Source organism: Somniosus microcephalus, unplaced genomic scaffold (assembly GCF_052327205.1).
Source record: "Somniosus microcephalus isolate GS21.2 unplaced genomic scaffold, FLI_Smic_1.0 unresolved_chr1, whole genome shotgun sequence".
NCBI lineage: Eukaryota > Metazoa > Chordata > Chondrichthyes > Squaliformes > Somniosidae > Somniosus > Somniosus microcephalus.
In genome coordinates this window covers 140,798,542-140,825,710 of record NW_028225179.1, presented here as the reverse complement: position 1 = coordinate 140,825,710, position 27,169 = coordinate 140,798,542, and the positions used below count along the sequence as shown (strand labels likewise).

Below are 27,169 nucleotides of genomic sequence, written 5' to 3'. Positions count from 1 at the left end.
GCTGAATGGCCTGTTTCTGTATATGTAACCCTATTTAATCCTATGGAGCTGGGGGACTTAATGCCAATTTCCTAATAGTTTCCGACTTCAGAACAATTAAATACCATTAGGAAACTGGCTATAAATAAATTGTTGCTTTATTTTCAAATCTGTCCCTTCAGGCTGGAACACCCAATCGCCTTTCCCCAATGGAGTGGCAACTTCTACGGGGCAGGCTCCCGTGGGCCATTGTATTAACCGCAAACTCCCAATGCTCTGGCCCCCTATCCCCGGGATCTGATATGGTGTCAACACCAGGCAGCCGGAATTCCCACCCCATCCCGCTTTTTGGAGGAGGAATCTCAGCCCTCTTCACTCCAGAGTCAGGTCAGATCCTAACCCAGGTTTGCACTGCACAAGTTTAGCAGTGGTTTGAAGTGATCTCTTGTGGTGTAAACGCGCCGTTACAGGCAGCTGTCCTGTTTGGTGACATGACCATGTGCTGCATATATAACAGCAGGATTTGACCAGACAATCAAATAAACAAGACAAACCACATCTGCCCAAACCCATTAACACATGCACGTGATTCAGTGAATCTGATCTGTCTCTCGAGGTCAACTGACCCAAACCTAGCTCAATGTACTAAGGCTTCCTCAACTTCAATATAGACAAGTGTGAGGCGGTACATCTAGGTAGGTAGAATAAAGAGGCCTCCAGTGGGCACTAACGGGGCGCAAACGACTTTTCGCCCGGGTGCGGCGCCGTTAACGACTCCCGCTAAATTCAGCGGGAGTCTAGCGGTGGCGGTAACCGGTAGCGCAGGAGATGACGTCATCATCACCGTGCGCAGTGCCGCGTTTTCGCCCCGCCTGCAAAATTGGCCCGCGTCCCCTGAATCTGCGCCGGGCGATGACAGCGACCGACTCAGGGGGCAGGAACGGAGCGGCAGGAGGCTCGCGGGGCGCTAAGTAAACGGGAGGTGGCGGGCGGGTTTGAACGCGGGGCCCGTGCCACGATCTGGCAGCCTGGCACTCCTCTTGAGTGCCGGGCTGCTGGCACGGCACCCCACTCCCCGGTGGTCCAGGTAGGGCCCCGCAGAGTAGTGGGCTTGGGCCCTCCCCTTTAATGAGGGGAGGAGCCCTTCCATGCGGCAGCGCTACATGGCCAAGTGCGTAGCGCTGCAGAATGCACCGCCCTGATATTAGGGCTCCACCTCCCTCTTGGGGTGATAAAACTGAAGTTCGCGATCACCGGTGCTATTTTTAGCCTGGCGCTAAATTTAGCGCCCAGGCGATGTTAGCAAAAATGGTTGCTAATGAATTTTTTCCCCCTAAGTGTCTAAATGGGGTAGAGGAGCAGGGGGACCTGGGGGTATAGATACACAGATCACTAAAAGTAGCGACGCAGGTTAATAAGGCCATTAGAAAACAAACCAAGCACTGGGATTCATTTCCAGAGGGATAGAATTGAAAAGAGGAGAAGTTGTGTTAAACTTGTATCGAACCATGGTTAGACCACACTTAGAGTACTGTGAACAGTTCTGGTGTCCATATTATAAAAAGGGCATAGAGGCACTGGAGAAGGCACAAAAAAGATTTACAAGAATGGTACCAGAACTAAGAGGTTGTACCTATCAGGAAAGAGTGAACAGGCTGGGGATTTTTTCTCCAAAAAAGAGAAAACTGAGAGGTGACCTGATGGAGGTCTTTAAGATTCCAAAAGGGTTTGATACGGTAGACGTGTAGAAGATGTTTCACCAGGATGTTACCTGGGCTTGAGCGCTTCAGCTATGAAGAGAGACTGGACAGGCTGGGGTTGTCTTGATTGGAAAACTGCTAATGTAACGCCGTTATTTAAAAAGGGAGGTAGACAAAAGGCTGGAAACTATAAACCAGTTAGCCTAACATCTGTGGTTGGTAAAATGTCGGAGTCCATTATTAAGGAAGCAGTAACAGGACATTTGGATAAGCATAATTTAATCGGACAGAGTCAGCATGGTTTTATGAAGGGGAAGTCATGTTTGCCAAATTTGCTCGAATACTTTGAGGGCGTAACAAACAGGGTGGATAAAGGGGAACCAGTGGATGTGGTGTATTTGAACTTCCAAAAGGCATTTGACAAGGTGTCACAAAAAAGATTACTGCACAAGATAAAAAAAATCACGGGATTGGGGGTAATATACTGGCATGGGTGGAAGATTGGCTATCTAACAGAAAACAGAGAGTTGGGATAAATGGTTCATTCTCGGGTTGGCAATCAGTAACTAGTGGTGTTCCGCAGGGGTCAGTGCTGGGACCCCAACTCTTTACAATCTATATTAAAGATTTGGAGGAGGGGACCAAGTGCAACGTATCCAAGTTTGCCGACGATACAAAGATGGGAGGGAAAGCAGTGAGTGAGGAGGACATAAAAAACCTGCAAAAGGACATAGACAGGCTAAGTGAGTGGGCAGAAATTTGGCAGATGGAAGATAATGTTGGAAAGTGTGAGGTTATGCACTTTGGCAGAAAAAATCAAAGAGCAAGTTATTATCTAAAGGGAAAGAAACTGCAAAGTGCTACAGTACAAAGGGATCTGGGGGTCCTGGTGCATGAAACACAGGAGGTTAGTATGCAGGTACAGCAGGTGATCAGGAAGGCCAATGGAATCTTGGCTTTTATTGCAAGGGGGCTGGAGTATAAAAGCAGGGAAGTCTTGCTTCAGTTATACAGGGTACTGGTGAGGCCACACCTGGAATACTGCGTACAGTTTTGGTTTCCATATTTAAGAAAAGATATACTTGCTCTCGAGGCAGTTCAGAGAAGGTTCACTCGGCTGATTCCGGAGATGAGGGGGTTGACTTATGAGGAAAGGTTGAGTAGGTTGGGCCTCTACTCATTGGAATTCAGAAGAATGAGAGGCGATCTTATTGACGCATATAAGATTGAGGGGGCTTGACCGGGTGGATGCGGGGAGGATGTTTCCACTGATGGGTGAGACTAGAACTAGGGGGCATAATCTTAGAATAAGGGGCTGCTGTTTCAAAACTGAGATGAGGAGAAACTTCTTCACTCAGAGGGCAGTAAATCTATGGAATTTGCTACCTCAGAGAGCTGTGGAAGCTGCGACATTAAATAAATTTAAAACGGAGATAGACAGTTTCCTAGCTGATAAGGGAATTAAGGGTTTTGGGGAGCGGGCAGGGAAGTGGACGTGAGACTAGGTTCGGATCAGCCATGATCCTACTGAATGCCGGAGCAGGCCCGAGGGGCTGTATGGCCTACTCCTGCTCCTACTTTTTATGTTCTTATGTTTTCCTTAGAGCAAAGAAGGCTGAGGGGGGACCTGATTGAGGTGTACAAAATTATGAGGGGCATAAATAGGGTAGATAGAAAGGAACTTTTCCCCTTAGTAGACGGGTCAATAACCAGGGGGCATAGTTTCAAGGTAAGGGGCAGGAGGTTTGGAGGGGATTTGAAGAGAAACTTTTTCACCCAGAGGGTGGTTGGAATCTGGAACTCACTGCCTGAAAGGGTGGTAGAGGCAGGAACCCTCACAACATTCAAGAGGCATTTAGATGAGCACTTGAAACGCCATAGCATACAAGGCTACGGACCAAGTGCTGGAAAATGGGATTAGAATAGACTGGGCTTGATGGCCAGCGCGGACACGATGGGCGGAAGGGACTCTTTCTGTGCTGTATAACTCTATGACTTGCAAGTGAGACTAGAACTAGGAGCCATAAATATAAGATAGTCACTAATAAATTCAATAGTGAATTTGTGAGTGTTGTGTCTGTGTATAATAAGACACAGACTGCAGGAGAACGGTACAACAGGTGTTTACTCAACGTGGCTCACACTGGAACTGATCTGTACAGATTACTACTCAGTGTTATATACAGGTGTGGTCACTGCCGGTACTGCAGTATACATGAGCTGTAAAAGATTGTTCCCCCCTTAAAGGTATATACATTACAATTCCTCCCCTTTTAGATTAACAGTACCATAACACTCATTTAACAATTAAATAACAAACTAATTACAATTAACACTTTTAACATGCAACATTAGCTGAAAATAGTCTATTTATATATTCAGTCTTTCGGGAGGCTTCCTGATCCTTTCTGGATAGCGCCTTTCCCGAGTGTCTCGCTCTTGGTGTGGAGACGATTCTGGCCCCCTGTCATCGGTTGGTTCATCAGCTTCCGATGCTACTGTTTCTGGGGTAGATGCGACCTGTACGTCGGGTTCATCACCAGGTACGTATGGGCGAGGCATGGGGTTGACTTGTTCCTGTGACTCTAGGATCTGGTCAGCATGGCATCTCACGATGCTCTCCCCAACGTCCACTGTGTACATTAGTGGGCCCTGCCGTGTGCATATCGTTCCTGGCTGACATTTTTCTGTTCGGTAGTCGCGGGCCAAGACTGGTTGCCCTACATTGAAGCTCCCTGTTGGCTTCTCATGGATGTGCTGGAATTGCTTACTCTCAACATCTCTTCGTACGTTTGGTCTGAGCAAATCCAGGCGAAATCTTAACCTTCGGTTAAAGAACATCATGGCTGGGGCCTGGTTGCTGACTGCATGTGTCGCATTCCGGTAGGCGAACAGGAAATTGTCCACCTTGTGCTGCAGCGGAATGTTGTCATTGTACATAGCCTTTATTGCCTTCTTAAAGGTTTCTACGAACCTCTCAGCCAATCCATTTGTGGCTGGATGATACGAGGCGGATGTGTAATGCCTTACCCCATTCTTTTTCAAGAACCTCCGGAACTCTTCGGACACAAACTGTGGTCCGTTGTCGGAGCAAATCTGTTCTGGCAAGCCATTCCTGGCAAAAATGGTCCGTAGGACTGCAATAGTTTTCTCCGTGGTGGTGGAGGACATTTTGATGACCTCAGGCCATTTCGAGTGCGCATCCACGGCTATTAAAAACATTGAGTCCATGAATGGACCAGCAAAATCAATATGCACCCGTTGCCATGGAGATGAGGCCACTCCCATGGGTGTAGAGGGGCCTGTGGTGGTGCATTTTGGACTTTCTGGCATCCTGAGCAGCTCTTGGTCAGGTCCTCGATTTGTTTATCGATTCCCGGCCACCACACATAAGCCCTGGCTAGGCTTTTCATTTTTACCCCTCCCAGATGACCCTCATGAAGCTCATTGAGCACTCTATCCCTTAACTTGGGTGGAATTACCACTCGGGATCCACACATCAAGGTCCCCCGGCACACTGACAGCTGTTCTCTCCTTGTCGAGAATGCTGGCAACAATGAGTCGCCATGTGCTGGCCATCCCTTCACCGTCAAATCATATACCCGAGACAGTGTCGGGTCATTTCGGGTTTCCTTTTCGATACAAGCGTTAGTTACCAGTAGGTATTCAACTATAGTCGAATGGAATATTTCGACAGGATCCACTGCTGGTGCTTCCTCCGCAGTAGGCAGTGGCAGGAGTGATAGCCCATCAGCGTTTCCATGCTGTTTCGTGCCCTTATATTCAATCTCATAGTGGTGCGCCCCTAGAAAAAGTGACCATCTTTGTAGTCGTTGCGTAGTCATCACCGGAACGCCCTTCTTCGGATTAAAAATGGAGACAAGAGGCTGGTGATCAGTCAGCAAGGTGAATTTCTGCCCGTGCAGATAGTTATTGAACTTTTTCACTCCCCACACTAGGCTGAGGGCCTCCCTGTCAATCTGGGCATAGTTACGCTCGGCTGAGGTTGGTGATCGTGACGCAAAGGCTATTGGCCTCTCTGAGGCGTCCGAGAATTTGTGCGACAGCACCGCTCCAATGCCGTAGGGTGACACATCACATGCCAACCGAATTGGTAATGCTGGGTTGTAATGGGCCAATACCTCTTTCGATGTGATTAGTGTTTTGCTCTTCTGGAAAGCTCGTCTACATTCATCACTCCACTTCCATGGCACCCCAGTTTGCAGTAGGGTGTTCAGTGGGTGTAGTATTGTAGACAAATTTGGCAAGAACTTATGGTAGTAGTTTACCAGCCCGAGGAACGACCTCAGTTGTGACACATTTTCCGGTGCTGGAGCCTTGACTACTGCCTCAATCTTCTCTGGGGACTTATGTAACCCCTCTTTATCGATAACGTGGCCACAATACGAGATCTGTTTTCTAAAAAACTCGCATTTGGGGCGGTTAGCTCGGAGCCCATATTCCTGCAATCTAGTGAGCACCTGCTCCAGGTTGGCAAGGTGATCACTGTCATTTTCGCCCGTGATCAGGATGTCGTCCAAATAACACTGGGATCCCTTGCAGGACTTGTTCCATTGCCCTCTGCCAAATAGCCGGAGCTGATGCTACCCCGAATACCAGCCGGTTGTATTGGTCGAGACCTTTATGGGTGTTGATTGTGAGGTATTTTTTTGATGCTTCTTCTACCTCCATTTGCAGATACGCCTGGGCCAGATCAATCTTAGTGAAGCGTTTCCCTCCAGATAACGAGGCAAAAATATCTTCAATCCGCGGAAGTGGATATTGTACGGTGTGAAGGACCGGGTTCACTGTTACCTTAAAGTCCCCACAGATGCGAACCTTCCTTGGTTCCCCAGGCGTGCTGCTCAACGACTTTTTCATCACAGGGACAATGAGTGTAGCCCACTCGCTACAGTCTACCTTGGACAGTACACCTGAACATTCCAGACTCTGCAGCTCTGCTTTGACGGCTGGGCGGATCGCATAAGGTACCGGTCTGGCCTTAAAAAATTTTGGGCTTGCGTTTTCTTCAATTTTAATCGTCGCTGTCATGCCTTTTAGTGTTCCGAGTCCTTGCTGGAACACTTCTTTCGCGTCAGTTAGGATCTTTGACAGTCGCCCAGGTGTGACGTTGTCATCCTTTTTGTCAGCCACAGTCAGTGCCTGTATGGAATGCCAATCCAGTTGTATTTTCCGGATCCATTCATGTTCCAGTAATGGTGGTGCTCCATCTTGCAATACATACAGGTCTAGTTTTGGTGTTTCCTTACCGTTTATATAACGGTCACCCTTATTTTTCCTTTGGGGTAGACTTTTTGCACCGTGTACGTCTTCAAAATAATTTTTGTGTCTCTCAAGGGTATGTGTGAGAATAGCCGCTCGTAGTCCCGTCGGTTTATGACTGTTAGGGCTGATCCTGTGTCTAATTCCATCTTTACCTGGACTCCTGCTATCTTGAGAGTGACCCAAATGGTTCGGTGATCCTCCATTGTGATCACATTATGTAGTTTCAGACAACTCGGTTCCCTGCTTTCGGAGTCGTTATCACTCTTTTGTTCGTCTGAACTATTCTCCGTCATCTTATGTACCTTCTTGTACTTTTCTTTGGTAGGTTTCTTGTTGCTGGTTTTCTTTCCCGACCTGCAGACTCGTGCTATGTGTCCTACTTTTCCACACTGTCTGCACACTTTGTCTTTGAACCAGCAATCATTCTGGTCGTGTGTTGTTCTGCCGCAGCGATAGCACTTCTCTGTTCCATATGACATTTCGTTTGTGCCATATTCTTGCGGTCTCTGTTGTATCTCTGCAGCGCCCCGTGCTGCTGCTTCATATGATACCGCAATGCTGAAAGCCTTTTCCAGCGTAAGGTCCTTTTCAGATAAAAGCCGTTTCTGGGTTCCTTCACTTTGAAGCCCACACACAAACTTGTCCCTTAAGGTATCTGCCAGTCCCGCTCCAAACTGGCAGTGTTTCGATAGTTTGCGCAGTTCTGTTAAATAATCAGCATTGCTTTCATCCTTATGCTGGTTCCGTTTGTGAAACTTGAATCTTTCTGCTATCAGCAGCGGTGTGGGGTTTAAATGTTCCTGTAGTATCGTTACTATGTCTTCAAAACTCTTTTCCATTGGCTTTGTTGGGGTTACTAGATTTCGTAATAAACCATACGTCTTTGCACCCATTAAATTTAACAATACCGACGCTTTCTTGTCATCTGACACCTCATTTGCCTTGCAGTTTACCTCTATTCGTTTGACATATGTAGTCCAATCTTCGACTTCATTGTCAAATGCGGTGATACTGCCACTCTTCGGCATTTTGGGTGTGGTTTAAAATGGCGTCTCCCAATGGCTTAAAATGGCGTCTCCCGCACTTTCCTTCCTCCCCCGCTGCTGCCAACGCCGCTCCCGGCGGTTCTCGTGGCAATGGCGGCGCCCTGTAGGTTTCGCGCACTTCTCCTGCACTGCTGCCAATGCCGCTCTCGGCGGTCCTCGTGGCAATGGCGGCGCCTCGCGGGTTTGTGCGCGTCTCTCTCTCCCTCTCTTCGACGCTGCTCGGCCCCTGAACACCGGCTGCGCCCTGTGCGCTCTGCCCTCTCTCTCTCTCTCTCCCCCGTCGACACTGCTCGGCCCGTTGCTGTGCCGCTCGGTCGGGCTCTAGCCCGCCGCTGTCCGGGAAGGGTCTGCGCACTACCTGTTGCCAGCCCGTTTCGCTGGACCACCTCGACTGGAAAGCCAAGCGTGGCTCTCGACAGCCTCCCCCGCAATTCTCGAGTCTCTGCTGGATGACTGGGCGGTTGCCCGTGGTCGACGCCCGAGTCTCTGGCCTTGACCTCCAATCCACTGATCTCCAGGAACGAATCCCTGGGAGGTGATGCAGAGTTGCAGGTAGGTTCGAACTTGCCTTGTCGCCAATGTTGTGTCTGTGTATAATAAGACACAGACTGCAGGAGAATGGTACAACAGGTGTTTACTCAACGTGGCTCACACTGGAACTGATCTGTACAGATTACTACTCAGTGTTATATACAGGTGTGGTCACTGCCGGTACTGCAATATACATGAGCTGTAAAAGATAGTTCCCCCTTAAAGGTATATACATTACAGTGAGAAACTCCTTTACCGAGAGAGTGGTGAGAATGTGGAACTCGCTACCACAGGGAGTAGTTGAGGTGAATAGCACAGATGCATTTAAGGGGAAGGTAGATAAGCACATGAGGGTGAAAGGAATAGAGGGTTGTGTCAATAGGATTAGATGAAGTCGGGTGGGAGGAGGCTCATGTGGAGCATAAACACTGGCGTGGACCAGTTAGGCTGAATGGCCTGTTTCTGTGCTGTAAATACTGTGTAACTTGATCCAACTCTCTAGACCTCCTCAACCCAATCCCATCCTGCAGATCTCCCCAAGCCCAGCTCTTCTGTAATCTACTGGTCCTGATTTGCTTGGTTACAATGGTCTTCGGGCATGCCAGACAGATTGGATCAGTGTGGAAAAGCCTGCGATACGTGGCTTCCAATGTTGCAATCAGACAGCTCGCTGGACTCAGCACAGAAAGTTCCCTAGGTGTAGCAGCGTGGAGTGTTATCTATAGTGGGACATATTCACAAAATACAAGTGCATAGAAAAACGCACAAGGTGTTAAAGAAATTATTTTCCTGAGAAGGAAAGGCACCTGGTATTAGAGAAATTGTTCAGGTCGAGGGTCTTTATGATGTTGATTTGGAAATGCCATCTACTTACACAGAATTACCTAGAATATACGGCACAGGAACAGGCCATTCGGTCCAAACAGTCCATGCCGGCGTTTATGCTCCACCCGAGCCTCCTCCCATCCTTCCTCATCTAACTCTTATCAGCATAACCTTCTATTGCCTTCTCCCTCATATGCTTATTTAGCTTTCCCTTGAATGCATCTATACTGTTTACCTCAACCACTCCCTGTGGTAGCGAGTTCCACATTCTCACCACTCTCTGCGTAAAGAAGTTTCTTCTGAATTCCTTATTGGATTTCTTGGTGACTATCTTATTCTGATGGCCTCTAGTTATGCTCTTCCCCACAAGTGGAAACATTCTCTCTGTGTCTACTCTATCAAAACCTTTCATGATTTTAAAGACCCCTATTTGTCTCCTTAGGATTGAAATAAGTCGACGGACTGTGCCACGGATCCAGTGTCTCTGAGTGAACCTAATCTATGGCGCTCCCTGTGATTCCCTCCGCCCTCTGCATCCTCGTGGTGTCCTGCTTCACTCTCAGTCATTCCTACTCGCTGGAAAGGTGCTTGCAGTATTACGGCAATTTAACTCAAGTGTTTTGCGTCAACCACCAGATCCGAAACCTTTCGCTGACGCTGAAGGATATCCCGCCCACCACTTTGGTCCTAAATATGTCTCGGAATGAAATAAGGCACTTAGGCAACAGGAGTTTCTCCAACTTGCCCAGTCTGCGCATTCTGAGGATTGACCAGAATCGGCTGACCCATGTCAGTAGCGGCTCGTTCAAGGGACTATGGAAGCTGTCGGTGCTCAATCTCTCCTGTAACCGCATTGAAGCGCTCGGCAGCCACTCGTTCTGGGGACTTGGAAACCTCCGCACTCTGGTCCTGTCCAAGAACCGCCTCTCCATGGTGCACAAGGAAGCATTCAGCTCACTGGCCAAACTGGCACAGCTAGACCTCTACCACAACAACATCAAAGACTTAGTCAACCTTACAGCAGCAGCAACAAACCTGCCCAACCTGGAGGCTCTGGACGTGTCCAACAACTCAATCTCCGAGGTCGACTTTCAGAACGTCTCCTTTCACACTTTGCAGGAGCTGAATCTGTCCGACAACCCCATCACATACATTGACCCGGAGGCGTTCCTTAAGATGCCCAATCTCTCCTCCTTGGCCTTTGACGGCCTCCACTTCAACGTCTCAAAACTCCATTTAAGGCACTTGATTTCGCTTCGAACACTGCAAGTGTCCCGCAGCGGCATCTTTGCCAGGGCGCAGTTGGCGGATACGTGCCGCTTCTTCAAAGACCTCCCCGACCTTGAGCTGTTGGTGGCCAAGTCGGTCGGCGTGACCTCAGCAGGAACCCGAACCTTGAGCCACTGCACCCGGCCCCTGGCTCTCGATTTGTCCAGTAATGCACTGGGGCCGCTGGAGAACGGCGAGTTCGAGCATTTTGGAAGACTCGTCAGGTTGAGGCTGGTTGCTTGCAGCATCACCAAAATTTCCAATGCCACTTGGATGAGGACCAACCGTCTTAAGCACTTACAGATCAACCAGAGCAGCAAGCTCCAGCTGGAAGCTTACGCCTTCTCAACCCTAGGAGCTCTTGAGTACCTAGATGTGTCGGAAAACAACTTGAGACAGGTGGACGTCTCCATGTTTTACGGCCTTGAGAATCTCCAGCTGTTGCACTTCGAAAGTAACAAAGTGACTGACTTGGATATGGTTCCCTTCCAGTTCCTGAAGAACCTCAGGGGCCTGAGCCTGGGCTGGAACAGCATCGGAGTCATCAAGAGGTCCGCCTTTCAAGATCTGACCAAACTGGAAAAGCTGTTCCTGGCCGAAAATCGAATAGAGCGGATCGAGAGGAATAGTTTCTCCAGCCTGGTGAATCTGCAAGTGCTTCATTTGTGGGGCAACTGCTTAACGGAATTATCTCTAGATGCCTTAGTTGGCTTGAGAAATCTTATACACTTGGACATCAGCCAGAACAAACTAACCGTCAGGTCATCCTCCAGAAAAGCCAAGCCGGCTCCATTCTCCACACTCAACCATCTCAAGGTTCTAGACCTCAAAGGTCAGAGCTCCCATGGCCTAGGGCTCTTACCAGACACCTTCTTCAATGGCTTAGATAGATTGGAGAAGCTAGTGCTTGGTTATGGGGGGAGGATTGAATTTAGAGACGCACCCTTTAAGGTCTTGACAAACTTACGGGAGCTTCACATAAGTTACACCGAGTTGGAATCCACAAATTTCCCGGGTTTATTCCAGCCTTTGAAGAGGTTGGAAATTCTTTACCTCACCAGCATTGAACTGGATGATATCCCGTTGGACCTCTTCAAGGGCCTGGCTCATCTCAGGTTCATCAACTTGGACAGAAACCATCTGAAAAACCTCAGTAGGGAATTGCTTGTGAATCTGGCCTCACTGCAATGTCTCAGCCTTGACAACAACCCTCTGTCTTGCTCCTGCACAAACTCTTGGTTTCGCAACTGGTCCGTTCAAGACCCTCGTGTTCAGGTTCCATTTCTCTCCAGCTATCACTGCGGTCACATGAGGGAAAGGTTTGTGAACTTTGACATCTCACCCTGCAACATCGACATTAGCAAGTACTGCTGTATCGCGACCTCCCTGCTGATCCTGTTCACCTTGGCACTGTCACTGTTGTACACCAAGACCGACATATACTGCCGCTACCTGTGGTACATGCAGAAAGCCTGGCTGGGCGGCAGGCGAGCGGATAAGCTGGGCAAAGGGTGCAAGTACGACGCATTTGTGTCGTACAGCTCCAGTGACGAGGAGTGGGTCATAAACCAACTTCTGCCTCAACTGGAGCAGCAAGGACCCGAACAGTTTCAAATCTGTCTGCACTGCAGGGACTTTGAGCTGGGCATGGACATCTTCAGGAACATCGAGAAGGCAATCTACAGCAGCAGGAAGACCCTGTGCATCATCAGTAACCAGTACCTGAGGAGCAAATGGTGCGAGTTGGAGATTCAGCTGGCCAGCCTAAGACTGTTCTACGACCAGAATGATGTCCTGGTCCTGATTTTCCTGGAGGACATCCCAAACTATCAGCTTTCAGCTTATCACAAGCTACGCAAACTCATAAAGAGCAAGACCTACATTGAGTGGCCTGAGGAAGTGGAGAAGCAGGTGTTATTTTGGGCACGGTTAAGGGAGGCTTTGAGACACACAGACACCCAGGACAAAGGCAATCAGATTGGTGATGTTGTTATATCATAAGCTTCGAGTGTGAGTTTTTATGTTTTACTTTGTTTTACTAGCATTGTAGTGTACCATGATGCATTAACACGCCTCGCTAGCTGCTACATGATACCCCCTTTTCATTTCTTTCTCCCAACTTTTGTCTCGTTTCTCCTGAAGTTTCTGAATCCAAATAGGGAATTCAGGAGAAACTTCTTTACCCAGAGTGGTGAGAAATGTGGAACTCGCTATCACAGGGAGTGGTTGAGGTCAATAGCAAAGACGCCTTTAAAGAGAAGCTGGCTGAACACATGAGGGAGAAAGGAATAGAAGGATATGCTGATAGGGTGAGATGAAGAGGGGTGGGAGGAGACTCGTGTGGAGCATAAACGCTGGGGTGGACCAGTTGAGCAAAATAGCCTGTTTCTGTGCTGTAACTTCTAGGTAATAAGCCTTTGACATTCATATTCCCTGAAGACCGAGGGATACCTGTCTTAGCTACGATGAGAATTCAAAAGATGGGGGGGGGGTGTAAACAGTCATCTTGGATGGTTGCGCAAAACAGGCGATATCGCATCGGCCTTCCGTTATATGCCTGGCCCAATGTTTAGTTCCAGTGACTTCAATAGCACTGAATATTGGGTGCTGCATATAACAGGCGGCTCATGTGAGATCACCCATTTTGCGCTATAGTCCGTGACGAATTTCTACGGCGGGATATTCTATGATCAGCCTATCAGTATGATATCAAGTTTGAACCATTGGAAATCGAATGCCAACGCAGCTGGTTTTTTTGTCCTGCCTCCTTATTGCCAAAGAAGTGACCATCAAGAAATTGTTTACTGAGCAGCGGAACTCGCTCTCCATCACAGCCAGCGACGCTCGTAACGCCACAGCGCACGACCCTGTGCCATTCTGTGTTGTGTCCTACACGGTGAATGGCTGGCTTGATGATATTCCCTCTTCTTTTTATCATTTATATCATTCTGTATAGGCTCCACATACCACTTCTTCCATTTCAGCTTGCCTCTGACCTCTTTGGCCGTGGCTCAGTGGGCAGCGCTCTCGCCTCTGCAGTCAGATAGGTCGTGGGTTCAAATCCCGCTCCAGAGACTTGAGCACATAAATCTAGGCTGACACTCCCGGTGCAGTGCTGAGGGGAGTGCTGCACTGTTGGAGGTGCCGTCTCTCGGATCAGAAGTTAAACCGAGGCCCTGTCTGCTTTCTCAGGTGGACGTAAAAGATCCCACGGCCACTATTTCAATATAGAGCCGGGAGTTCTCCCCTGGTGTCCTGATCAATATTTATCCCTCAACCAACATCATTAAAACAGATTATCTGGTCATTATCACATTGCTGTTTGTGGGAGCTTGCTGTGTGCAAATTGGCTGCCGCATTTCCTACATTACAACAGTGACCACGTGTCAAAAAGTACCTCATTGGCTGTAAAGCGCTTTGGAGCATTCTGAGGTCATGAGAGGCGCTATATAAATGCAAATTCTTTCTTTCATTTATTTACCCAACAAGAGCAGGTCAGAGGCTGGATATTCTGTGGCGAGTGTCTCACCTCCTGACTCCCCAAAGCCTTTCCACCAAGGCACAAGTAAGGAGTGTGATGGAATATGCTCCACTTGCCTGGATGAGTGCAGCTGCAATAACACTGAAGAAGCTCAGCACCATCCAGGACAAAGCAGCCCGCTTGATTGACACCCCATCCACCACCTTAAACATTCACTCCCTCCACCACCAGTGCACCGTGGCTGCAGTGTGTACCATCTACAAGATGCACTGCAGCAACTCGCCAAGGCTTCTTCGGCAGCACCTCCCAAACCCCCGACCTCTACCACATAGAAGGACAAGGGCAGCAGGCGCATGGGAACACCACCACCTCCAAGTCACACACCATCCTGACTTAGAAGTATATCGTCGATCCTTCATCGTCGCTGGGTCAAAATCCTGGAACTCCCTCCCTAACAGCACTGTGGGAGTACCTTCACCACATGGACTGCAGCGGTTCAAGAAGGCGGCTCATCACCACCTTCTCAAGGACAACTAGGATGGGCAATAAATGCTGGCCTTGCCAGTGACGTCCAGATCCCATAAACGAATAAAAAAAAAGAAATGTTACATAGAATTCACAGCACAGAAACAGGCTATTCGGCCCAACTGGTCCATGCCGGTGATTATGCTCCACATGAGCCTCCTCCTACCCTACTTCAACTCACCCTGTCTACATATCCTTCTATTCCTTTCTCCATCATGTACTTATTTAGCTTTGCCTTCATTTTAAAGGTTTAACCAGAGTAGTTTATTCTGCCAGCTTTCTACCTCCTGCAAGATCAACTTCTTCTGCCTCCCAGGTGTTCCTGACATCAGGAGCCATGGGGAGGGTGGATTAGGTTCAAATTGGCCCTGATCATCAAGAGCTAGAGAAACAAAACCAACTTTTGCATTCATGTTGCACCTTTAACATAGTAAACATCTCAAGGCCCCTAACAGAGAGAAGACAGCACGCAGTATAGGACAAGGTTTGGGGAGGTTACCAATGGCATGTTTTGAAGAAATGGGTTTCGGTTGTCACGTTTGAAGGTGAGGTCACCGCGGACTGAAATAATCAGACAGAGATGGCTATGGTGGTTTGGCCATGTCATCTCGCTACCTCATGGCAGAAGATCTTCGGTTGAATTCCACCTGGAAGGAAGAGAAGTGTTTGGAGGACATGGAATGACCTATCACAGGATGATCAAAAAGGATGCCTCCATCATAGGGACAATTTACGATGGAGTCATTTTGGTAGGAAAAATAAAAAAGCAGAGTATTTTTTAAATGGTGAGAGATTGGGAAATGGTGGTGTTCAGAGGGACCTGGGAGTCCTTGTACACGAATCACTGAAAGTTAACATGCAGGTACAGCAAGCAATTAGGAAAGCAAATGGTATGTTGGTCTTTATTACAAGAGGATTTGAGTATAAGTGTAAAGACGTCTTACTGAAATTATATAGGGCCCTGGTTAGACCACACCTGGAGTATTGTGTACAGTTTTGGTCTCCTTACCTAAGGAAGGATATACTTGCCATAGAGGGAGTGTAACGAAGGTTCACCAGACTGGTTCATGGGATGGGGGGATTGTGCTACGAGGAAAGATTGAGTAGACTAGGCCTATATTCTCTAGAGTTTAGAAGATTGAGAGGTGATCTCATTGAAACATACAAAATTCTTACAGGGCTTGACAGGGTAGATGCAGGGAGGATGTTTCCCCTGGCTGGGGAGTCTAGAACCAGGGGTCATTCTCAGAATAAGGGGTCGGCCATTTAGGTCTGAGGTGAGGAGAAATTTCTTCACTCAGAGGGTGGTGAATCTTTGGAATTCTCTACCCCAGAGGACTGTGGAGGCTGTCATTGACTATATTCAAGACAGACTTTTGAATATTAAAGGAATCAAGGGATATAGGGATAGTGCAAGAAAATGGAGATGAGGTAGAAGATCAGCCATGATCTTATTGAATGGCGGAGCAGGTTCGAGGGGCCGAATGGCCTACTCCTGATCCTATTTCTTGTGTTCTTATGCATCAAGTATCTTGCTCTGGCTCTAGTAGAACAATCGGGTTACCTCATGTGCGACTTGGCACAGGAGACTCTGAACTAAGCCAAACTTGCTCCAGCCACAAGCCAGCTAGCTATAGATGCCACTTCCTGTTTTCAACAGACATGAACAAGAATGTTATTATTATTCTTAAAATTGTGGTTTTAACAAATCAAACACTCACATCTCATCTGAGCAGGGGAGGTCTCCTGGCCAGTATTCATACCTCAACCAACATCACTAAAAACAGAATATCTGGTCATTATCATATTGCTGTTTGTGGAACCCTGCTGTGTGCAAATTGGCTGCCATGTTTCCTGCACTACATCAGTGACCAGAATACACTTAAAAAAGTACTTCACTGGCTGTAGAGCCTCCTCCTACCTTACGTCATCTCACGCTATCAACATATCCTTCTATTCCTTTCTCCCTCGTGTTTATCTAGCTTCCCCTTAAAGGCATCTATGCTCCTCGCCTGAACTCCTCGTGGTAGCACAATCCACATTCTAACCACTGCCTGGGTAAGGAGGTTTCTCCTGATTTCATTATTGGATTAGTGACTTTCTTACATTTATCTTCTCTACGTCTACCCTATCAAACCCCATCATAATTTTTAAGACCTCTGTTAGGTCCCCCCTCACAGCCTTCTCTTTTCTAGAGAAAAGAGCCCCAGCCTGTTCAGGCTTTCTATTAGCTATTACCTCTCAGTTCTAGCATAATCCCTGTAAATCTATAATAAAAACAGAAAATGCTGGAGATACTCAGCAGGTCAGGTAGCATCTGTGAAGAGAGAAACAGAGTTAACGTTTCAGGTTGATGACCTTTCGTCAGAACCTGTAAATCTATTTTGTACCTTCTCCTCTATATCCTGTTTGTAATATGGAATTGAGGATCATTTTAATGATCAGCAAAAATGTGCAGTGTGTTCCCAAATTTACGACGTACGTTCCTGGCTGGTGAGGCTTGCAGCAGGAAGTCAGTAAGTTACGTTTTATTGTGATAGCGTTAGCATTTCCTCAGCATCGCAGGCATTATGTGTCGTTGCTCATGAATATTATGTGCTGCCATTGTGTTTTGATTCGACTTTGGATTGACAGAAGCTGCCTGTGCCTGGGAATAAATATGAAACTTGCATCAGTTCGTGTGATTCAACCACGTTTGTCATAGTGGTGATGTCATGCGTGGCTTTGTAATCCCAGAACTCAAAAGTCTCAAAATGATTTATGATGGTGGAGGACAGATTAATGTGACCGGTGAGTGCTGCTTGAATTTTTTTTTGCTTCTGTATAATATTGCCTCTTAATAAATCTGATTTGTTGTCTTTAACCTTTCATTGAAGTCACTGAAATGGAGTATCAGGCGGCCGATTCAATACAGCCCGCTTTGCGCTACTGCCTAGGACAGGCTTCTACCCCTCATCTCCAGCTTTCAACTCCGCAAACCCGGATTTGGGAGCTTGTGGATGATCATAGGCACCCTCAGTGCCACTCCTGCACGGCCTTCTCTGTTGACTGAGCCCCAGAGTGCTTCCTGCACACAATCCCACGTCTGACAGGAAATTGATAGCTGCAGTCAAGCCGGAACGATGAGGCTGACCGCACCAGGCCAACAGGGGCCAAAAAAAAAACACCCTCGCAGAACTAGATTTTAGGTCCGGCGTGTTTCCGCCGCGCTGCTGGCTCGTTGGCATTTGGGAGCGGATGTTCAGGTGCCAGATACTGCCGGCCGACAACATAGGAGCAGGACCATTCGGCCCCCTTCGAGCCTGTTCCACCATTCGGTAAGACCATAGCCGATCTGTATCTTAACTCCACCTAACCCCCAACAACAACAACTTTGCATTTATATGTCGAGGCGCAAGAGATAGATTTGCATTTATATAGCAACTTTCACAACCTCAGGACATCCCAATGTGCTTTACAGCCATTGAAGTGTAGTCACTGCAGCAACATGGTGCAACCGATTTCTGCACAGCAAGATCCCACAAACCACAATGTGATAATGACCAGATAATCTGTGGGGTTTTTTTTTAAAGTGATGTCAAGCGATAAATATTGACCCAGGACACTGGAAAGTACTCCCCTGCCCTTCTTCAAAACAGTGGCCGCGGGTAATTAAAGAAAAGCGCGCTGGCAAGTCGGGGTGGGGTGGAGGGGTGAAGAGTGTGGGGCAGGGAACTTTGCGACTTTGCACTCCTGCTCCTCCTGGCCCAATTGCAATCATCAAGCTTTGGTTTGATGAGCACAGAAACCATACAACATACAGAAAAATGAACCGGATATAGTTTGGGAAATCTTTTAAATGGTTTATTTATAATTTTACACTAACACACAAGTCAGCGTGATACAGAATGTGGTCGCCATGAGGATCTGTTGACTTCACAACTCAAACTTTATCCTCTGGTATGTCCTGCCATACTTTGTGGGGCTTCTGTAAAATCCTCACGCATACAAAGGGTCAGGAAAGGAAATAAAGAGGCAAGAGGGTGTGGCTTTTGAAGGAGAGGGAGACAGCAAGGTGGAAAGGTTTGAGCAGACCTCCAAACCACAAGGGGGCGTGAATCTTTAAAGCTATCCCATTGCTAGTAGACGCGCGAGGGGCTGAATGGCCTACTCCTGTTCAGAGAGTGGCCACTTTGCCTACAAACCAGTCCACGAAATGATTTACTTATTTATTTTTTAAAAAGGCAATATCCTGTGAAGACTTGGAGATGTTACAAGAGAACAGATGCAAGAGTTTCAAAATTAATAGTTAACAGTTTCAAAATTAATAGTTAACAAAGAGTATGTAGAGCATTTTAAATGTTTTTTGTTAAAGGGCATCTCTCCTAGGGCATAGAATATGGGCTTTTGTCATTATTATACAGAGTTCTCCACATTCAAGAAAACAGTAGGGTTTGGCTGAAACTGTTGATTGCAAAATGTGATTTTTTATTAAGAGAATATACAGGGACCTTGCTAGATTTTTAAAGAAGTTTAACACGAGAAATGTAAAAAAAAACAAATGCCAGGCAATTAAACAACTGGCAAAGGTGCCCACTCACGCTTTAAGCATCGTTTTATATATGGGCTTCACCAAGTCCAAATTGCTACTGATCAGCTTACTTTATACACTTAACAAAGAGCTACAAGGCTCAATCAAGAAGGAAGTGAAAAACAAACCCTGTACAATGATACCATTATTATGGAATGGCTAAGAGATTCGGGCTTTCGCAGCAGACTGGGCAGATCTACAGGAAGCCCGTGAGCCAGACCAGAGCCATGACGGAGCCAGTCAGCAGGGAGAGTTTGGCGGCTGCGGCCCCGTTACAGAAATCGTAATTGCAGCAGGCCGTGACCATCTTGTAGCTCACTCCGATCAGAGTCTCGGTATCTTCTTTCCCGCATTTGTCGGAACTTGTGCATCCCGAAGAGTAGACCGTTACTCCCACTGGAGGGAAAGGAAACACCGGAGCGTCAAGCAAGGCAACGGTAACGGTAAGCGCGAAAAAGTCACGCGAGCATAAGAATCGCATCAGTGCAGAAGGAGGAAGGCAGGTTGCTCGGCCCATCGTGGCCCGTGCAGGCTCTCTGAAAGAGCTCTCCAATTGGTTCCACTCCTCTGCTCATTCCCCATAGCCCTGCAAATTTTCTCCTTTAAGTATTTATCCAATTCCCTTTTGAAAGTTACTATTGAATCTGCTCCCACCACTTTCAGGCAGCGCATTCCACCTCCTAACTCGCTGAACTCTTTTTATAAAAAAAAAAAAAAAAAATCTTCTCATCTCCCCTCCTTGGCTTTTTTTTTGCCTATTATCTTAATCTCTGTCCTCTGGTTACTGACCCTCCTGCCAGTGGAAAGTTTTTCCCTTATCTACTCTACGTCTGATTTGTTTTAATTAAATGCATAGCAGTTTGGCCAGCATCTGAAGAGGAATGAGCTCATATTTCGGGCGGGATTCTTCGGACTGTTCACCCGCCCCAAAAACAAAACAGTTCTTCCATGATCACATATCCCAAACGCCCTCCATTAACCAAAAAAAATCTTCTCCCAAGCTCTTATTTTTTTTCCTGATGGTCTTAAATTAATTAATGAATGGCCCACCAAGCAGAGAAAATAATTCCCCCTCCCCCCAATTCACCTCTCTCCTCCCCCTCCCCCCAATTCACCTCACTCTCCATCACCTCAAACACTCCATCCACCCCCCCCACTCCCATTCACCTCAAACTCTACACCCCCTCCTCCCCACCGCCACCCCCTCGAATTTTGAGCATTCTTCATACCAGGGTTTCAAATTCAGAGCTGGATGCTGATTTTACTTTGATATACAGTAGATAGCTTATGTGTATTGCGAATACAAGACACCAGTTCCAATCCAGTCAGCGTTCTGTTGAAGCTTTTATAATGAGGACTGCACAGTGCAAGCTTACATTACATGTGCCAAATTTAAACGCCGATTCGCAAACCTCCAGCATTGAAAACAGGAACTAGAAAATATAGAGAGTTTCCAAAGTTACACCAATTACTCCCAGTTTACAGGGATTATATCAAGCAAAAAAAACACAACTTACCTGCAGTAGTGTTTCTCGAGAAGCACTGTTCACCTGCGTCACATGTTTTTTTGTAGAGACAGATAGATGTACTTATGCCACATTGGAAACACTTCAGGCCAGTACCTGTTCCATTAGGGGAGAGAGAAAGAGAAAAAAAACCTTTAGCAGCATTGCTGTTTGTGGGAGCTTGCTGTGCGCAAATTGGCTCCCGCGTTTTCTACATTACAACAGTGACTACACTTCAAAAAGTACTTCACTGGCTGTAGAGCGCTTTGGAATATCCTGAAGTTGTGGAAGGTACTATACCCATCAGGAAAGGAAGAATCGGTCTCTTTCCTCTTGGAAAAAAAAGAGAAGGCTGAGGGGCGACACAAGAGGACTTTAAAATTATGAAAGGTTTTGATAGAGTAGATACAGAGTGTTTCCGCTTGTGTGGAAGAACAAAACTAGAGACCACCAATATAAGATAGTCACCGAGAAATCCAATAGAGAATTCAGAAGAAACTTCTTTATCCAGAGTGGGGAGAATGTGGAACTCGCTACCGCAGGGAATGGTTGAGGCGGATAGTCTAAGGGGGAAAAATTTGGTTGATTTGCGCCTCCCATTAGTGCCCTAAGAGGGCGCTAACTGGGCGGAAAGCAACTAGCACCCGGGCGCGGCGCCGCCAATGCCTCCCGCGAAATTCAGTGGGAGGTTAGCGGCAGTGGTAAACGTTAGCACCCCGCCACCAGCGATGACGTCATCTTTGGTAGCGCCCCCTGACTTACCGCCGGACGCTATGTCCGACAGGGTCAGGGGAGGTCTACCTGCGGCCGGGGTGGCGCAAATTAAAGGGGAGGTGCCGGGCGGCCATTTTTGTTGCTGGCCGCCTGCCAGCACCTGTCCCCTCTGCTGTCCCCGGCCTCCTCTGCAGCCCCACGGGGTGCCGGCTGCGCTCCGTGAGCCCGGCGTTTCTCTTGCGTGCCAGACTCTTTTGCCGGGACTCCGATCCCTGGTGGCCCAGCTAGGCCCCCCCCCTTTAATAAGGGGAGGAAGGCCTGCAGTACCGCGGCACGTAGCGCTGTGATATTCATCCCTCTTGGGGCGCTACCAGTGAATTTCGTAGCACCCCGACGAAGTTAGCACCCCAAAGGGGGCGCGACGCAATTTTTCCCCCTAAATGTATTTAAGGGGAGGTTAGATAAACATATGAGGGAGAAGGGACTAGGGGGTTATGCTGATAGAGTTAGATGATGAAAGCCGGGAGAAGGCTCGTGTGGAGCATAAACGCCGGCATGGACTGGTTGGGCCGAATGGCCTGTTTCTATGCTGTATATCCAATGTAAAAATGCAAGTTATTTCTGTCTTTTTAACCGTGGAGTGAAAACTTGCCATTGGGGCCGTTGAATGCCTTCTTGCCCACCAGTTGTTACACTTACACTTGCCCGTAGACTTTCCATGGGCTTTTGCACTGGAAGTTCCTGTCAGCTAACTATCCAAACAGCCCAGCACGCTCTCTATGGAGCATCTGGGACCTGTGTGGACAGGGCTAGCAACTGTGTATCTCCTTAACCAACCCGACTGAAGAATGGTTCCTGTTTCTAATTTGAAACATAAAATTCTTAAGGGGCTTGACAAGAGTTCATGCTGAGAAAGTGTTTCCCCTGGCTGGGGAGTCTAGAACACGGGGGTCACAGTGAGAATAAGGGGTCGGCCATTTAGGACTGAGATGAGGAGAAATTTCTTGAGATGAGGAGTTGAGGTCAATGACCAGCCATATTACTGAATGGTGGCGCAGGCTTGAGGGGCCGTATGGCCTACTCCTGCTCTTATTTCTTATTTCCTTATATGTACAGGAAATTCACACCATTCAATGCATCTGAATGGTCAGTCAGACAGCGAGATGCCGTTTTTTTGGGATGCTTTAGGAGGAGCAGGGCATCTCGGACAACAACGTCCGAATTTCCGCGTTTAGCTGCGCACGTGCAATCGCCGGAGGTTACTGTCCCGATTTCCACACAAAGTAAAAATGAGCACCGTTAGCCTCACCATTACTTCTACCGCGAAATCGGCCCATTACCTCCAATTCAAGTTACTGTGCGTGCCCACAATTAGGAAACCTGCTTTTAAAGCAATTAACATGCTCCAGGAATTTAATGCACATTCCTTGCACGCAACGGCAAGGTGACCCTTGATTTGTTCCTGAATGTTTGTGGTTCCCTCCCTGTTAAAGGGGAATGGTTTGCTGAATTCTATGCAATCCACGCCCCCGCCCCACTAAGTAAAGTTATTAAAGAAAAATTGCAACAACAAAAAATGATTCTGTATAAAATGGTGCAGATTCCATCGTGCGTCAGGGGAGTGAGAAGACTGGAAGAATCGTCGACACTGGTTTGCACCAATAGTGGCATTTAAATGCTTGCTCTCCAGGGTGTGACATTCTCATGAATCTAGGAGTTAGCTGTTAACTTTAACGTTTCATTGAGAGATGCTTTTGTTTCCCCCTCCACCCACCTTCCCAAAGACCTGCTTCCTTGCCCTCACCCTCTGCGTCACTCCTTCAGCTGGCATAGGTGCGGGGAAAGAGACTATCAGGTTACTCAACCCCACCCTTCCCAACTAAAAAGAGCCTGAGGGAAAGGAGGGATTGCTAGCTCAGATAATCTAACAAATCCCACCCCCAGGCAAAGCTGTGCAGCCAGTGACTCATACAGGGTGGGCTCGGCCAAGTTGCATATTTGAAGGCCACCGCTCAGATTCCTGCTCTCCTCCCAAAATACAAAGTATTAACAGGCCATTCGGCTCATTGATCTACGCCGGCGTTTATGCTCCACACGAGCCTCCTCCCACCCCTCTTCATCTCACCCCATCAGCATATCCTTCCATTCCTTTCTCCCTCAGCTTCCCCTTAAATGTATCTGTGCTATTCGCCTCAACCACTCCATGTGGTAGCAAGTTCCACATTCTTTGGGTAAAGTTTCTCCTGAAATCCCTATTGGATTTATTAGTGACTATCTTATATTTATGGCCCCTCGTTCAGGTCTCGCCCACGAGTGGAAACATCTTCTCTACCCTATCAAACCCTTTCAGAATCTTGAAGACCTCTATCAGGTCACCCTCAGTCTATTTTCTAGCACCAACAGCCCCAGCGATTCAATCTTTCAACATAAAAGGCATAACACTTAAACAAAAACACCCTCCCTCTGTACAAGGCAAGGAGTAACCCATCATTGTCATTACTGAGAAAGGAAGGCGGGTAGAATCCACCCAGCACATTTACAACACTGTGCTATCTGTGGGCTGCAGATGGTTGCAGTGTGAGCCACCTACAAGATGCACTGCAGCAACTCGCCAAGGCTTCTTCGACAGCCCCTCCCAAACCCAAGTCCTCCCACCACCTAGACGGACAAGGGCAGCAAGTGGATGGGAACACCATCAGCTCCAAGTTCCCAGCCAAGGCACACAATCCTGACTTGATCGCCTGTTCCTTCGTCGTTGCTGGGTCAAAATCCCAGAACTCCCTCCCTACCAGCACTGCGGGAGCACCTTCACCACACGGACTGCAGCGGTTCAAGAAGGCCCGGCACCACCTTCAAGGGCAACAACGCAAGAGGATTCAGTCACAGCTGATCCAGTGGGGGTAATTTTAAGCTTTGGAGAAAGGTGTAACACAGACTGTAGCAAATTAGCCGGCCATTATGCACCATGCCCAATATTCCCTTCAGTGGAAATGGAAAAAATATTTTTTTTTAATTTTTTTTTTTTTTTTAAAAGGGTGTGGTGGATAATCATAGGATGATAAGAAATAAGAGCAGGAGTCGGCCATTTAGCTCTTCGAGCCTGCTCCGCCATTCAATAAGATCTTGGCTGATCTTCTACCCCATCTCCACTTTCCTGCATTATCCCCATATCCCTCGATTCACTTAATATCCGAAAATCCATCGTTCTGTCTTGAATATACTCAACAACTGAGCCTCCACAGCCCTTTGAGGTAGAGAATTCCAAAGATTCACCACCCTCTGAGTGAAGAAATTTCTCATCAGTCCTCAATGGCTGACCCCTTATTCTGAGACTGTGACCCCTGGTTCTAGACTCCCCAGCGAGGGGAAACATCCTCCTTGCATCTACCCTGTCAAGCCTGATACAACAAAGGAGGCCATTCGGTCCATCGTGCCTGTGCCTGCTCTTTGAAAGAGCTCTCCAATTAGTCCCACTTCCCTCCTGCCCTTTCCCCACTGCCCTGTGTAATAAAATATGCCCTTCAAGTATTTATCTAACTCCCTTATGAAAGTTACTATTGAATCTGCTTCCACCGCCCTTTCAGGCAGCGCTACCCACTGAACCACAGCTGACACACACACTAACAGAAAATGATGGAAAACATTCAGAACTGAGGTCTAATCCCAGAGACATTGAACAGGTCTCTCCTTCAGGGCTGTGAAGAAACATAGAAGATAGGAGCAGGAGCAGGCCATTCGGCCCCTCGAGCCTGCTCGCCATTCAATGAGATCATGGCTGATCATCCAAACTCAGTACCCTGTCCCTGCTTTCTCCCCATAAGAACTTTGGGACGATCTGGACAGGCGCTATAAAAATGCAGGTTTCTTTCTTTCCTGTTTCTCTCTGTCTCTACAGATGCTGCCTGACCTGCTGAATGCTTGTTCCAGCACTCTAGCTCCTGTTTTAGAACACAGACAGTTACAAGTTCCAGGCCATATTTTGTTTTCTTAAGAAAAAGGGAGGAAGATAGCAACAAAGCCCTGGGCCATCCTTAGCAAGTTCCTAAAGGTTACCAGCCAGGTGGGACACCAGCCCTCCTCACACCCTTCCACCTAACGAAAGAATTTACCAGGTGCATGCTCAAGAACCCCCCACCCCCGCCTTGGGATATGTCTGCGGCTCGGATCACACCCAGCTGCTGTTTGAAATAGTTGGCACTGGGTGGCAAGGGTTCCCGCCCTGCCTTCATTCCTGGGCATTAACTTTTAAAACCAACTCCAGACTTATTTTTAAAATGAGCAATGGGAGGGGAGAAAAAAACACGAAACGAGGAGTGTCTAATGCAAGATTTCACCGCGCGTTATTTTATCGAGAGGTGGTTTGGAGAGGGGGGGTGCCCCTTAAATTGCACGATTTAGATTTTTTTATTGTGCTTTTAGTTAACATTTATAAGAAGTTTGGTAGGAAGGAACTGTTGCAAGAGTTCTTAGCAACCAAAAGCAAGCGGATTTTGCAGAGAATTGCACAGTAGTGGGGGGGGGAGGGGAAATGAATTTGCTCGGCGGGCAATTAAAAACGTGTGTTTTTTTGAAAAAATGTAAATGCTCGGAAATGTTTCAAATGCAATTTCATGTATTCAGGGAAGTGAAACACTTGAGCAACCCGCCTTGTGCCTGGATGGGAACGGGTTTGCGGGACTTCCCCTCCAGTAAGTTATCAAACAAGAGATCCTGTGCAACAACAAAATCAAACAGGATTCCACCTTGTATCAGAATAAAAATCCTCAAGGCATGTTTTTGTTTGCACCGATATTCGCACTTCGAAAAACTGTTGCATTCCAAGGTGTGACATTCAGCCTGGGAGGATAGCAGGCATTTCACTTTTTAAAAAAATTAAGTCTCCGGCATCAAACGGATTCTGTTGCTGAAACGATATTTATATAATATAATATATATAATAAATTAAAATTAAGCATATGGACAGAATGTAAAACAAATTAAGTTAGAAAAACACTTCCGTTTTTTTTAAAAAGTGCCTGTGATCAGACTTATAAAGCGGCTTCAAAGGCATAAGATTTAAATAATTTTAAACAAATTAACCTTACCTGGAACAACGGAATAAGCAAGGACCGCAGCTAGAAAGAGGAGTTTCATTTTCTTATCCAACTCAACAAAAAAAACCTTTCCGAGGAAGAATTATTTTTTTTATTTCCAAAAAAAATTCGACTATGGGATCAGAGCACCTGTGCAATATAGTTCTCTGTCTGTCTGTGTCTGTTTCTTTCTTTCCTTCCTTTCTTTTTCTTTCTTTCTTTCTTTCTTTCTTTCTTTCTTTCTCTCTCTCTCTCTCTCGCCCTTCGTATTCGACTGCCAGTGTTTTGTGCGCGTTCGAATCATGCCTTTTATATCCATAGCTATCCACTGTCCGATTCGGGGGGAGGGCATTAACACTTCACCCACCGCTGCAGCAGACTTTATCAAGGCAATTCCGGGGCGTCTCTCCAGCATTCTGCTAATCCAAGAGCATTGGTAATTGCAAACACTTCTTACTAACAGTTTCATTCAATTTCTCCTTGCAAGAGTTCAATTTTAGTCTCTTCTGCAAAAGTGGTTTGTAACTTGATGCATCGCTCTGCACCCAATACAATACAATACAAATCGCTTTATTGGCATGATAAGGTACATCTTATGTTGCCAAAGCATCAAAATACATTTATGGTTGAACACATAAACGCGGTTCCATTCATACAGTGTATAAA

General features: G+C 47.2%; 2 protein-coding genes across 2 annotated transcripts; one reads left to right on the top strand and one right to left on the bottom strand.

The window, feature by feature from the left end:
• Window positions 1-9,813: 9,813 nt before the first annotated feature.
• Window positions 9,814-17,510, top strand: LOC147096027 (uncharacterized). Its single transcript, XM_085975001.1, has one exon. It carries the CDS (start codon window positions 9,869-9,871, stop codon window positions 12,635-12,637), a length of 2,769 nt encoding a protein of 922 aa, XP_085831127.1. The 5' UTR covers window positions 9,814-9,868; the 3' UTR covers window positions 12,638-17,510.
• Window positions 17,511-18,460: 950 nt separating this feature from the next.
• On the bottom strand, window positions 18,461-26,792 carry LOC147096026 (sperm acrosome membrane-associated protein 4-like). Its single transcript, XM_085975002.1, has 3 exons — window positions 26,516-26,792; window positions 20,730-20,834; window positions 18,461-19,608 (listed from the first exon to the last, which is right to left on the bottom strand). Exons 1-3 carry the CDS (start codon window positions 26,562-26,564, stop codon window positions 19,409-19,411), a joined length of 354 nt encoding a protein of 117 aa, XP_085831128.1. The 5' UTR covers window positions 26,565-26,792; the 3' UTR covers window positions 18,461-19,408.
• Between the last annotated feature and the right edge of the window lie 377 nt (window positions 26,793-27,169).

What these genes read in the sequence shown, in the direction of transcription:
- LOC147096027 (XM_085975001.1), top strand. Translation starts at nt 9,869, where the DNA reads ATGGCGCTCCCTGTGATTCCCTCCGCCCTCTGCATCCTCGTGGTGTCC.
- LOC147096026 (XM_085975002.1), bottom strand. Translation starts at nt 26,564, where the DNA reads ATGAAACTCCTCTTTCTAGCTGCGGTCCTTGCTTATTCCGTTGTTCCA. An exon ending in TGCTTATTCCGTTGTTCCAG is followed by an intron (nt 20,835 to 26,515) that starts GTAAGGTTAATT and finishes CTAATGGAACAG; the next exon opens with GTACTGGCCTGAAGTGTTTC. An exon ending in CTCGAGAAACACTACTGCAG is followed by an intron (nt 19,609 to 20,729) that starts GTAAGTTGTGTT and finishes CTTTCCCTCCAG; the next exon opens with TGGGAGTAACGGTCTACTCT.